General features: G+C 46.9%; 1 protein-coding gene across 5 annotated transcripts in view; it reads left to right on the top strand.

Annotated features, from left to right (window-relative positions):
- The window catches only part of LOC137418019 (valine--tRNA ligase, mitochondrial), a 170,849-nt gene that overhangs the window by 97,339 nt on the left and 58,475 nt on the right, over nucleotides 1-15,035 (top strand). For all 5 annotated transcript variants that reach the window (XR_013622867.1, XM_078774487.1, XM_078774490.1 and 2 more), the window contains 2 exons: nucleotides 11,617-11,716; nucleotides 12,250-12,320. Coding sequence is in view for 4 of the 5 variants with exons in the window: in XM_078774487.1 (XP_078630613.1) it covers nucleotides 11,617-11,716; nucleotides 12,250-12,320 (171 nt within the window). In the remaining variant the exon portion in view is untranslated. The remainder of the gene's footprint in view (nucleotides 1-11,616; nucleotides 11,717-12,249; nucleotides 12,321-15,035) is intronic.

The following is a 15,035-nucleotide window of genomic DNA, read 5'->3' as shown; positions in this document are numbered from 1 at the left end:
AAAGAAACTTACCACCTTTGAAACCTTTAAATATCAACAATAACACTGCGTGTAGTAAATGTGTGAACTTATTTGTGGACAATAGTGTCCTCACTGTCAGACAAAACGGTCACGGATGGTCACTTGAACCTTCAATGGTCACTTCATAGCACAGCTGTTGAACAGCCGTTTTGACTGTCAGTGATTAGCCAAGGGGTACGGGATGATTTTAATGAGCTGCACGTGATGTCTTGATATTGGCTTTAAAAAGGCCAGTGCAAAATGGGCATTTCAATCAACATGCCACGATTGTCAAGGGATCAACGGCAGCGTGCCCCGGGCACGCTGCAAGGCGGACTGAGCTACCGTGAGGTTTGTTCTACAGTACAGAACAGCACAGGGTGCAATGTCAGTCCCCTTTCAATAGCGTGTGTGTCCACCATTGTTTTGGATACAGGCAATGCATCGTCGGCGTATACTGCCTACCAGTCTTTGGATGGATTGCTGCTGGATTCTGTCCCACTCAGTCCTCAATGTCTGAAGCAGCTCTGCCCGTGTCCTGGCCCTGCCAACTACACGTCTCCCAAGCTCATCCCACAGGTGCTCCATGGGATTCAGGTCAGGGGAGAGCGCAGGCCACTGCATGGTGTTGATGTTCTCGCCTTGGAGAAATGCAGTGGTAAAGCGAGCAGCATGGGGATGAGCGTTGTCATGCTGAAAGGTTCTCAGTTCTGGGTGGTCTAGCAGGAATGGCAGCAGATGAGGTCGCAGGATGTTATCCACATACCGCTGGGCGTTAAGATTCCCATCCACAACCACCAGTGGCGTCCTGTACCGGCCTGATATGGCGGCCCACACCATCACACTTGGGCCACCCCACCTGTTGGCTTGACGCACGCAACAATCGGCATATCGCTCGCCAGTTCTTCTCCAGACACGCTCACGCCCATCAGGACTGTCCACACAGAACCTTGACTCATCGCTGAAAGCGACCTCGTTCCACTGCGCCAAGGTCCACCGCTGATGCTGCTGGCACCATCTCTGTCGGTTGCGGCGATGGGCAGCCGTCATCACGGGGCCTCTGTATGGTCTTCTGGCAGTCAGACCATAGTCATGCAGTCGTCTTCGTGCAGTATCATTGGATATCCGTGGGTTTGCACGCCCCAGAGTTTCTGCCGCAGTGCGGGATGCTGGACGGAATCGATCCCGCAGGTGACTTCGGACCATCTGCCTGTCCTGCCTTGCAGTGGTGACTCTTGGCCTCCGTGATCGAGGTCTGTCATCTGCAGAGTTGTGGAGGGTGTCTCTGTCCACCAGGGCCGATATTGTCTGGTGTGAACAGCCAAGGCGACGTGCCACCTCACGGTAGCTCAGTCCGCCTTGCAGCATGCCCAGGGCACGCTGCCGTTGATCCCTTGACAATCGTGGCATGTTGATTGAAATACCCATTTTGCACTGGCCTTTTTAAAGCCAATATCAAGACATCACGTGCAACTCATTAAAATCATCCCGTACCCCTTGGTTAATCACTGACAGTCAAAACGGCTGTTCAACAGCTGTGCTATGAAGTGACCATTGAAGGTTCAAGTGACCAGCCGTGACCGTTTTGTCTGACAGTGAGGACACTATTGTCCACAAATAAGTTCACACATTTACTACACGGTGTTATTGTTGATATTTAAAGGTTTCAAAGGTGGTAAGTTTCTTTTGCGTTTCAGTATATATATATATATATATATATATATATATATACAGTATATATATATATATATATATGTATATATGTATATATGTATATATGTATATATGTATATATGTATATATATATATATATATATATATATATATATATATATATATATATATATATATATATATATATAATATATATATATAATATATATATATACACAGTCATCCCTCGCTATATCGCGGTTCACGTTTCGCGGCTTTGGTACATCGTGGGTTTTTCTCGCTAGTATATGTAAAATTATATCGCGGATTTTTCGCTATATCGTGGGATTTTGCGGTATAAATGTATTTTTATATACTATTATTTTAAATATTTTTGTGGTAAAATAAGCATTTTCTAGCCTAAAAAATTTAAAAATGTAAAAAAATAAGAAAAATACAGTAATTAAAACATATTACAAGAAATAAAATACTGTACATAGTGTACAGTAGAAGAGTAGACAAAGAGACAAAGAGTCGTGCGTATGGAAAACGCAGATGCGGCAGCCTCCACTTGCGCTAGTTACCCACGTAATGGGTAACTGTAATGCTCTTTCTGGCTGTGCAGTACATTCATTCATCGTCATCACCTTCATCGTCATCAGTACTGCACAGCTAATTCATCATCATCTTCATCACGCAAGTTGTCGTATTGAAGAGCCAGGGCTCTTGCTTGATACTGTTACAGATACGACTTTGATGGTATGGTGGGCCGAGCGGGATGGCCGCCGTATCCGTACAAGTTACCCGATTGTGCCCGAATGTTGACTAATCGCGCTACGCTGGCTCAATAGGAAAGAGAAGACACCCGGCTGGGTTATAATGACACAATACGACACCAGGGTTTCGATTCTCAAGTATATTCGTACGGAAAAAGGTTAGATTACAGGGGCTAGAGGTATATTACAGGAAGACAGGCACTTAGACACACTCTTATATTATCCCCGGACAGACGACAGACACACGGGACAAAATGCTGACTCACACGGGGGTTGATGAAAAGGGGAGGCAGGTCGCGATGGCTCAGGTGCACCTGGCTCAGGGACAGAATCACGTACGGTGGTGTCCAGAGATGCGTGAAGGTATCACAGCGCTTGTGGGTCGCGACTTTGGTCTCAAGCTGGGGAGGTCGCTCAGCGCTCGGGAGGGTGGCGTCTTTTCCTTCCAAGCTCGGGGCGCATCTCTCTTCACGTCCGGCGCGGGGCCGCGTATATCTCCGGCGGGGAGTGACACGCCCTCGGCTCGTTAGCGCCGCCCCAGATGGCATCGGCCCATGGCTTCTCATTGGGGGCGGGGGTTACCGGCTCCGCCCTTGACGAGGGGCCGACAGGGAGCCCCTTCGTGGTAACCCCGTGGAGCGCGTGGTCAATGGTGGCTAACCGAGCCGGAAGGAGGACGCCCACTCCCCATGCCGTCACCGCGCCGCCCCCCTCTTTTGTTGTTGTTGTTGTAGTTGGCGCTTCTTCATGGGGAAGAGATGCGGAGAGGTATGGGGAGGTCCTAAACTTCCTAACAGGTGCCATATAATCACATTCTGGTGCAACGAAGAGTCATAATTAATGGAAACAAGTCCTTAACTGACATAGATTAAGAATAACTAGCAAGATGTCCTATAATTGTCTACGTGTGGTGCGGGGGACCTGGGCACGACATTTAATGGGGGGATGAAGGGGAAGATCGGCTCTAATGGGTGTTGTTTACAGACAATGGGACTAGGGAATGGGGTAAGGGAGAGTTGGGGAGTATCGGAGAAAATAGGGGAATATTTACAAGCGGATATGGAGGCCAAATTCCATATTCGCAACATTGCACCCTTCTCTACCCTCGGGGCGTCCCGACCCGATAAATTTTTACCTACTTTAGTGTGGCACGCAATGTAGTTCCCTCTACTATTAACTCTACCCTGAGTGCGACAGTTTTACAGATATTCACAAATGAGTAAATATGTCCCCCTGCGACGTTGCACCCTTCTCCTCACAGAAACACACCCACAGGATAACCGAATCCGGAAAGAATTCTCAAACTAAACATACAGCCGGTAGGGAGCATTATTTACAAGACTACGCTGCTATTTACACTACGATCCAGGACCTGTTTTTGGAGGAACACATGCAGATGTTATGCATAGAGAGAGCGCGCTTGCCAACATCGATACACCAACCCACGAGTGCTCTGTGGCCGACGGCCTTTAATAACGTGCAGAGCACCCTTTCCCGAGCATCAACAGCACCACCCCACCACCAATCGGTGCAGTCACCATTGTTCATTGGAATAAAAATAACTTCAACAACCCCTAACCCTGCAGGTGTCTCTTGCTCTTCTTGTGGTGCACTTGGTGGTGTTAACTATTAGTGGTTCACCTGTATGGCATAGGTGCCACGTTGATCCATAGGTCCATCCCCGGGTGGTGCTTGGCCGCAAACGAACTGCGGTCCATTGTGGGTGGCCACAAACATTGCGGTCCATATGGTGTACCGATCCAGGCAGCGAACAGCGAAAGTGCAGGCCCACAACTGCGCAGCCAGCACCTCTCTCTCCTCTCTCTCTACCCCAACGCCAGATCCTCGGAGGTGGGAGACAAAAGAAGCAGACAAGTGAGTAAGGTGGTAAGGGCGCAAAAGTGCACGCAATGTAAGGTAATGCACACTGGGGGCACATGGGAACCAGGTGAGACAGGTACGTTCCTATCGTACGCCCCCCCCCCCACCAGGTAACCTACATGGCCCCTCCCTTACCCCTTACTGCATCCACACAACACAACACTACTCATAAACATCTACTTTACAAATCAACAAACATCCCTACTGTCTTCCCCGTTCCTCCCATATACCAAATTCGTCTTCTCTCCCTCCTAACCAATCAAATTTGCCATTTTCAACTCTCATCAAAATTTGCCATCTCCAACTCAACATCAAAATTTGCCATTACCAATTCATCATCAGTCCCTCCTAGGGAGGGAGAGATGGAATCACCCCAATGTCTCATCCACGTCGTGATGCGTCTCACAAATCCTCACAGCAATCCATCTCCTGCAACAAACAAAGAAAACACAGGTGTGGAGTCATCATCATCACCACAGGCAAGTGGCTGCGTATGGTGCGACAGGTTCATCAATCCTAACTATCTCCTAAATGACTTTAACAACTTTACACTACCCGGGGGCTTTCTCCGGCCAAACCATTGGCCCTCTTACACTATGGGTTCTAAAAACCAATTCCCATTGGCCAAACTGTGGTGCTCTTCAATTTGGGGTCTCACTCCCCCGATTCATCTCCCGGTGCCCTCGCACAATTTCTGGGCTGCGACGTGTACCTCTCCCAGTGGGTCTACCCACCTGCACACCTCCACCACTGCAGTTGCCTCCGAGCTTACCTGCTCCTTACTCTAACCTAACTACCAGGGGAAGGCCCTCTGGCTCTCTCCCCACTCCGTGCCCTCTCTGGCACTGGGCTGCCCGATCCACACCCGGGATCCTCAGGCACCCACTCACAACTACCGGCTCCCAGAGCCCACCTGCGGCCTCACCTGGCCGACATCCTCACAGTGGTGGAGTGCCCAACCAACTACACACACTAACAGGCTACACGCCCAGCCATTTCCACAACACTAATGCACCCATTCACAACACCATTCTGCAACCGCACCACAAATGCCAATATCCAACCACAATTTACCTGTACCCTCTACCTAACACTTACACTACCCGCCCCGGGTACTCGTGAAAGGGGTCCACTCTTCCCCCATCCACACCTTCGCACCATGCACACCACTCCGTACCACTTACTCCAACTTTCTCCACACACCTGTACTTGCACACCTGTGCTCTCACACCTGGTGCCACCGGCACCCTTCTCTCCCCAAGCGCATTCGCGCTGATCCACACACTCACTACTCATACACTGCTCCACACACCTGTCCAGTTGCACACCTGTGCAATCACACCTGTTCCATCCTCACACACACACGGCATCATCTCAGCTAACTACTCCCTTCTGAAACTTGCGCTTCCCAGTCGTCCCTTTAAACTATTGCGCTCCCACGTCATTATAATCCACACTAATCTACCTGCGTCCCCACTACAGGTATCAGTCACTAACTAAACTTAACGTCACCTAATGTCATCTTCTCTAGATCCCTACAATATAACCTAACCCACCCGGGCTAGTTTTCACTGCCATACACCCCATAATCTAGTGCTCCTTTGCCCCCACGTCTGTGAGGGATGGTGGATTTGCCATCCCACCACATCGGGGGTCTCTCACTATCAATTTTGCACATCAAATTTCAACAAATTAAAAATTTGCCAATCACTACCCATCATCTGCCAATCACTACTGCCAATCCCTTGCCAATCATCAAATTTTGTTTTTCTCTAATTTTGGGTCCAAAACACTAACCTCATCACCCAGTCTACTCACTAATACCTCTCGGTGCGCCAATCCCTGTCCAAAGCCCGGCTTCGTAAAGCCAAGCCATGAATGCGGGTTGTTCTGTGCCAGCGGCTGGATGCGTCCGGCACTCGGTGCAGGGACGGGGGCTTACCCGGGCCGAGATCCCACGCACCCCCTCGGCGTGGAGCCATCCAATTGCCCGATCTCGACCTGCCGGCACGTCTCACCAAGAAGTGGTCGCCATGACGACCCTTCCTATCGGGCTGCCAGCTCCGCCTAGTGGAGCACGGACGCGGCCGTTCAAAGCGAGGCCCAGCACGCACCGAGGGCCCGATTCGGCTATAAGTCGTTCTAAACTCTACCCCGTCTAACGTCGATGCTTCACCTGGACGCTTACACCCCGCAGCCCGTTCCTTGCTCACACATCCAGCCGTGCCCATGCTCCTCGTACCTTTCCTTACACACCCAGGTACCCTCATTCCACTCACAGCCTTGGTCACACACCTGACCACCGAACACTTTGGCACACATTCGTTGCTCGCACACCTCACCAATACACCGCTTCGCGCCCCCTCCTCTGTCACCTCCTCTGTGACAATCACAGGTGTGCTCTCATTCGCACACCCAACCACGTGCCTCACCACCAACTCCAGCGTGCATTCCCACTCACGCTCTACCATTCCAGGTGTGCATCCCTCCATCCCAGGTGTACATCCTCGCTCACCTGTCACAACCAACTCACTCTCCTTGTCACTCTCACTACTCTCACCTCCACTCGTGACAACGCACTCACCCTTACTCTTGACAGCACACTCTTTCCTCATGCACCTGTCCGTCACACACCTTTCTCGCGCACACTCTCCCGTTACACCCTCTGTAACACTCACCACAGGTGGACACTCTTCCTTACTTCTGACAGCGCACTCTTTCCTCATGCACCTGTCCGTCACACGCCTTCCTCGCGCACACTCTCCCGTTACACCCTCTGTAACACTCACCACAGGTGGACACTCTTCCTTACTTCTGACAGCGCACTCTTTCCTCATGCACCTGTCCGTCACACACCTTCCTCGCGCACACTCTCCCGTTACACCCTCTGTAACACTCACCACAGGTGGACACTCTTCCTTACTTCTGACAGCGCACTCTTTCCTCATGCACCTGTCCGTCACACACCTTTCTCGCGCACACTCCTGCGCACACTCTCCCGTCACACCCTCTGTAACACTCACCACACCACGCTTCCATGTGCTCCCTCGCACATGCGCTACGACCGACTCACTCTCGCCAGCACACTCACTCCTTGGCACGCACTTTTTCCTCACACACCCCAGAGTCGGACTTTCTTGCACACCTCCTTTTTCGCACACCAGACCTGTCGCACACCTCACCAACGGCCTTTCACGAACACCCGGGTCCATCTCGACCCCCCTCTATCTGCTGCTCCATTTGTTTAACTTCCCTTTCCGCTTGGTCCCTCATGTCCCTCAATTTGCCTTCCATACTGTTTTCTAACCCCTCTAACCCTTTTTGCATCCCTTCCATTTGATTCTCTTGAGCGGCCATTCTGTTTTCTACCCCCGTTAACCCATGTTTCACTCCCTCTATCTGATTCTCTTGAGCGGCCATTCTGTTTTCTACCCCCGTTAACCCATTCTTTACTTCTTTTATCCCGTTGTCTAACTCCTCAAAATTATTGTCTAACTTCTCAATTTTCTTGTCTAACTCCTCAAAATTATTGTCTAACTTCTCAATTTTCTTGTCTAACTCCTCAAAATTATTGTCTAACTTCTCACTGGTACCCCTCGCTTCGTCCCTCATTACCCCCATTTGGTTTCCCATTACCCCCATTTGGCCCTCCAATCGCTCACCCTGAGCATCCATCCGGTTCCCCATTCTGTTTGCCATTTCTTCATTATTCTGGGCCATAAGGGTCTTCATTTGTATAAAAAAAAGGCCCCAATCCATCGGGGGCGCTGCCACGGTCGCTGGCGCGGTGATCAGCGAGGCGCCATTTTGCGCGCCCGCTTCTTCGTGCGTGACGGCGCTATTTTGCGAACCTGCCGCCCTCACTGCTTCGCTCTCCTCATGTCCCTCAATTTGGTCCTGGACCGACCCTACCTCACTCTCCTTTACCGGACCCCAGCCGTCTTGATCCGCCATAGCGCGACTTGCAAAATTCGAGTTTCGTAAAACAAAACAAATTTCGGCCGCTCCAAATTTTGACCAAATTTTTTTTTTTTCCTCTATTCGTTTTTTTTTTTTTTTCTTCAAAATTTGGTCGGGCCTCGAATCCCACTCCTGACACCAATTGTTACAGATACGACTTTGATGGTATGGTGGGCCGAGCGGGATGGCCGCCGTATCCGTACAAGTTACCCGATTGTGCCCGAATGTTGACTAATCGCGCTACGCTGGCTCAATAGGAAAGAGAAGACACCCGGCTGGGTTATAATGACACAATACGACACCAGGGTTTCGATTCTCAAGTATATTCGTACGGAAAAAGGTTAGATTACAGGGGCTAGAGGTATATTACAGGAAGACAGGCACTTAGACACACTCTTATATTATCCCCGGACAGACGACAGACACACGGGACAAAATGCTGACTCACACGGGGGTTGATGAAAAGGGGAGGCAGGTCGCGATGGCTCAGGTGCACCTGGCTCAGGGACAGAATCACGTACGGTGGTGTCCAGAGATGCGTGAAGGTATCACAGCGCTTGTGGGTCGCGACTTTGGTCTCAAGCTGGGGAGGTCGCTCAGCGCTCGGGAGGGTGGCGTCTTTTCCTTCCAAGCTCGGGGCGCATCTCTCTTCACGTCCGGCGCGGGGCCGCGTATATCTCCGGCGGGGAGTGACACGCCCTCGGCTCGTTAGCGCCGCCCCAGATGGCATCGGCCCATGGCTTCTCATTGGGGGCGGGGGTTACCGGCTCCGCCCTTGACGAGGGGCCGACAGGGAGCCCCTTCGTGGTAACCCCGTGGAGCGCGTGGTCAATGGTGGCTAACCGAGCCGGAAGGAGGACGCCCACTCCCCATGCCGTCACCGCGCCGCCCCCCTCTTTTGTTGTTGTTGTTGTAGTTGGCGCTTCTTCATGGGGAAGAGATGCGGAGAGGTATGGGGAGGTCCTAAACTTCCTAACAGGTGCCATATAATCACATTCTGGTGCAACGAAGAGTCATAATTAATGGAAACAAGTCCTTAACTGACATAGATTAAGAATAACTAGCAAGATGTCCTATAATTGTCTACGTGTGGTGCGGGGGACCTGGGCACGACATTTAATGGGGGGATGAAGGGGAAGATCGGCTCTAATGGGTGTTGTTTACAGACAATGGGACTAGGGAATGGGGTAAGGGAGAGTTGGGGAGTATCGGAGAAAATAGGGGAATATTTACAAGCGGATATGGAGGCCAAATTCCATATTCGCAACAATACGGACGAAATGACGGGCAAGACACAAACTCGTCCGAGAAGATATTTATTCTCAAAACCAACTCGGGAACACTGAAAAGCCCGTTTATCGGGCTGCATTATAAAGCACAACCAGAAACCGAAACCGAAAGCCACGCCTCTCAAGTGTGGCGTGCTTCGGTGGTCACGTGATCAACAGGTGTAGCTGATTATACCCGCACGCGCGGCACGCTTTGGCGGTCACGTGACCAGCCACTCTGGCGCCGGGGATCCCCGCCGGTGACGTCACCGGCTGGAGCAAGGAGATTCTGATGCAGGTCTCGCTTGGGGGACCCATGGGTCGCTACAGTATCTTCAATGGTGAGTACCCATTAGAATTTTATATGTTGTTAAAATTACGTATGTTTAAGAGTGTAAAAAGTGTTTAAGAGTATAGGAAGTGTTTGTAAGAGTATGGGAAAGGTTAATAAGAGTGTGAGAAAGGTTAATAAGAGTGTGGGAAAGGTTAATAAGAGTGTGGGGAGGGTCATAAAGCTTTAAAATATATATAAATAATAAAATAAAAATATGGTCACTACTTCGCGGATTTTCGTCTATCGCGGGGGGTTCTGGAACGTAACCCCCGCGATAAACGAGGGATCACTGTATGTATGTATATATATATATATATATATATATATATATATATATATATATATATATATATATATATATATACACACACACACACACACACACATACATATGGTATGACCGACTTAACTTACAACCTGCAGTCTGTAGTGGGCAAAGACGCAGAAGCTCACACTGTAAACAAGCAGTGCCAACTGCTGCACTACATTCCGCAGCTCAACTGGCCAACTTTTCTTTAACAATGTCGGCCCATCACTTGGGCATAAATTAATGGATGCATTTCAGGGTCACTGGTCTTAATCAGCATGGAGTGGATTACCTTCAAGATATGAGCTTCCAATCTGTACCATATGGCATAACTATCAAATATTACCTTCTAACTGAAATGGTTATAACAGTCAAATGGCTTTCGATGTTGTGAGAAAATGTCGTTTGAGTGAAGCCTGTTGTTGTTTGAAACTTCAAAAAAAATCCCTTTTGCAAAGCTGTTTTTGTGAGGCATTTTCAATGTGGTGTGTTTGTCTCGCCCTGAAATGGGTTGTGAGACTATTGTAACGCCCGTATCAGTGTCCACTTTTATATATTTCCGCATTAAAGTTTTTCTTCTGTACCCTCATGGCCAATTGATGTGAAACTTTAAACATAGGAGGGACTCTCCATGGAGTATATTTTATTGTTGCTCTGATGCCATAGGTCACATGATGTGGCAGCCTTATTGGATTAAAGAAAAAAAAAACAATTGGACACCACCTTCAGATGTTCAGAAAACGGCTTAACAAAAAAAATTTGAAACTTGGAATCTGTCATCAACTCCTTTATGGGGTATATAAGGTGATAAGATAACATTGATGCCATAGATGAAGTGTTATTCCAGCTATAATTGGTTGAATCGCAATCCTTATCTGAAAAATCTGGAACTTTATCTATCTGATCTACGACCCCATATGAGTGATGAATTTAATTTATGATGTCTTCCGTCATGTAGTCTGGAGGCCATATTGGATTGAACATCATTGTTAAATAAGGTAAAATATAAAGGTAAAAATTATTCTTCTCCAGAACCGCTTAACAGATTGATGCGAAACTTCATGCATATGATCGACTAGCCATGGGGAATATAGTTTGATATTATTTTCATATTCGTCTTCATTGATGCAATTTAGCTTTAATGCATACAAAAATGGTTGTTGCTCAATAATAATCAATATCAATATTCAATAATTAATCAAGATATGGATAATAGCAATGTCGGTGACAATCAGGTGCATGGATGATACTGGTATATGGACCATAATAGCAGTGGGCCATAATAGTCGCATGGTCAGTTAACGATGTTATTTTTTGTTCAGAATGAGTGCATGAGGCGAGACTTTACACTCTACCGATTGTCTTTTGACTGTGCAGCCCCAATTAGCCTTAATAACTCTGTTATGTACGTCATTTTATCACGCATGAACTGTGCAGGTTGGAGATTTATGGATTTGTGCTCGGAATGAGCAAGAGGCACGTGAAAGGGCTTGTGAAAAATTTGGTATGAAGAATGAGGACTTTACTCTACAGCAAGGTAAGTTGTAATTCTCTTGTTACCTGTATGTGTAATAAAACCTCCTGTTGCATGAAATGTGATAACTGTAATGTACAAAAGTGTGATGAATGAGAGTGTTGATTTCTTTACACAATCATTTGAAGCTTATGTAATGTTTTGATTTTTATTTATTTATATAAAAGTCAAACTTTGCTTAAATGTAAGATCGAGGCTCAGCCATCATCACACAATCAAATGTGTCATTATGTTTTGACCTCATGACGGTTTATGACTAAGCAATCCATGGCTGTCCTTCAGTGCATTCCCAGTCCTTCAGTAATGATCTTGTGATTAACTGTTTCAGATATTACATTGTGATGCTTGCTGTTTGTATTCTGGTCACTCATTCATGTGGGGGTTTGAATTTTGATAAATATTTCATATTCACCATAATAATTTTAAACATTTGATTTTTTTTGGGGCGGATCCCAAAGCAGTGCCTGCTTAGTTTGTCATTTGGATGATACTTGAATTGCAAAGCTCATACATCTTTGTTTTGTTTCCCGTGGCAGATGAGGATGTCTTGGATACATGGTTTTCCTCGGCCTTATTTCCATTTGCTGCACTCGGCTGGCCCCGCCAGGTGCTTCATCACAGATGCTATTTTATAACGTGATAGCGAGTTTGTGTTGGCATTTATCTTCTTCTTTTTCACTGTGTGCCAAAATTCATTGGCAAATGACAGTAAATGTTTTGGATTTAACATGTAATAGCATGGTGACTAAAATATTGATTGTGAAACGTGAGCCAAATTACTTTTGGAATGACAGTTATTCCTCATCACTAAATATCATGCGTCATGAATATTAACAATATTCTCCAGACACGCCAAAAAAATTGCAGAATGCTCCCTTGCCATTACGTCATTCTTGAAGACGTGATCCTTCCTGCTGTTGAACAATATAATGAATTGTTATACAACTGCATATTTATTGCTTTGCATTGTTTATTTTGCCCTGGTGTTGGGTGTCCCTGGTGTTGGGCTAGCGGCTAGGGTGCCAGCTTAGGATCCAAGGATCCTGGGTTCGAATCCCGGTCGATCGCTGAATTAACGCCAGGGGGGTTGACTCAGCCTGTCATCCTTCCGAGGTCGGCTAATTGAGTACCAGTTCACTGGTAATGCCCTGTTTGTCGTAAAAGGTGATAAACAGAGTTGGCGGCAGGAATGGCATCCGGCCGTAAAACATTGCTTCAAAAAGGGGACCAAAAAACAACAACAACCACGGTCCCCGAAAAGGCCAACCCCCGCTTTGCGGGGAAAAATGGCCTCTAAACGGTGGTATTGTTTATTTTGCCCTTGTAGTGTCTTACCATCAAATTGTTAACCCCATTTGTCAGTTTACTGACTTTATATGAAATTTCAGATTCAGAATTTTTTTTGTTTTTTTTTTTTGTTTGTTTTTAGCTCATCCTGCTTTGCCAAACTTTAGTCCAGTTAATTGCATGAAGATGCTGGTTACTTTTATTTTTATTTTTCATTTACTGTTTTTGTCATTGGTATAATATACTAATTGTTCATCATGTATATAATATGTATAATACACTTTAATTGTTTCATTAATTTAATTGAATTTGATCACGTATATAATATATAATGCACTTTGATTTAATATACAATCGGATACCACTATTCGTGGGGGATATGTTCCTGGAAAGTGTAGCGAACTACAAAACCGTGAATGGCGGGGCTTTGTTTCAATGGTGACTAGAACAGTGCGACTGTCGCCAATATGCCTCCACATAGTCCCTCAATGGGTAGATGCCATCACTCTGCATACGTTTGTGAAGTTTCGTGTTGATCGGATGAGGTTCGTTTTTCTATCCAAGATGGCTGCCAAACCACGTGACCTATGACATCATCATTTTCAAACTATATGCAACAGTGCTGTTAGATGATATTTGTAAAATTTCACATTGATTGGGTGAGCGGTTTCAGAGATATAATTATTTAATATTTTCCTTCAATCCAATATGGCTGCCAAACCATGTGACATATAATGTCATGAATTTAATATTTCAATACAAATGGATCATCGATCATGTGCATGCAATTTCAGGTTTTTAGGATAAGGAATTTTTTAAAACATTTTGGCTGGTATACCACTTCACCTATGATGTCATAATTATCATGCTTTTGTTCCCCATTGGGAGTACTTGACGATGTGCCAAGTTAAAAAAAATTCCATTCAGCGGTTTCCGAGAAATAATTTTATAATTATTTCCGTTTAATCCAACATGGCTGTCATACCACGTGACCAATGACATTACAGTTATTATAAAAACATTCTGCATGGGTGTCACTCCTGCCCTGAAAGTTTTGTCTCAATTGGATATGTGGCTCCTGAGAAAAACGAGGTTTAGCCCGTATCGACGGACGGACGGACGGACAACCAGAAAACACAATGCCTCCGGCGACTTTGTCGGTGGAGCCATAAAAAGGGGGGGATTGGTTCCCAAATTGTGAAAATCCGTGAATGTCGAGGAAAAAAACAAACCACGAATGTCAATGAAAATCCCACAAATGTCGACAAAAATCCCGTGAATGTCGACGCAGATAATGTGGTAGATATGGATACGATGAAGTGTTTTCATTGTATAAATTGCCTGCGCCGATTGCAGTGGGCCAGAGAGCACCGTCAATGGCAGCCAGGACACTGGAATCACGTGACCTTCAGTGATGAGTCTAGATTTCTGGTCTATCGTCAAGATGGCCGCGGCCGAGTGCGCAGACAAGTGCATGAAGCCCACAACGAAGATTGTATAGTGCCAAGAGTCCAAGCTGGAGGTGCTGGGGTGACCGTTTGGGCTGCTTTTCATGCAGGGGGCAAAACTGACCTGGTTGTTCTGAATGGAAACCTGAACCAGTTCAAGTACAGTGTCATTCTGGAAGAAACATTGCTTCCATTTGCTCGTGCAGCCTTTCGAGGAAACTTTGTCTTCCAAGATGACAATGCACGGCCTCATCGTGCTCGCATGATCCAACACTTTCTTGCTGACCGTGGTGTAGAGCATATGGAGTGGCCTGCCATGTCCCCGGATATGAATCCGATGGAGAACTTGTGGGCAGAATTAACGCGTCAAATCGACAACTTGGACCAGCAGCCTACCTCTGTGCGTGAATTGCAGCAGAGTATTGTCACTGCATGGCAAGCGATTCCTGTCCAAACCTTTGCAAATCTCGTGAACAGCATGCCTCGATGTGTACGTGCTCTCCTGAATGCTCGTGGGGGTTACACGAAGTATTGAACTGTAATTTTACTGTCCGTAATCCCAGTCATAACTTCGCTTTTGTTTTTGT

The sequence above is a fragment of the Myxine glutinosa genome, chromosome 3 (genome assembly GCF_964187855.1).
Source record: "Myxine glutinosa chromosome 3, kmMyxGlut1.1, whole genome shotgun sequence".
Classification (NCBI taxonomy): Eukaryota; Metazoa; Chordata; class Myxini; order Myxiniformes; family Myxinidae; genus Myxine; species Myxine glutinosa.
The sequence above is the reverse complement of the archived record's forward strand: the minus strand, read 5'-3'. Positions and strand labels throughout refer to the sequence as shown.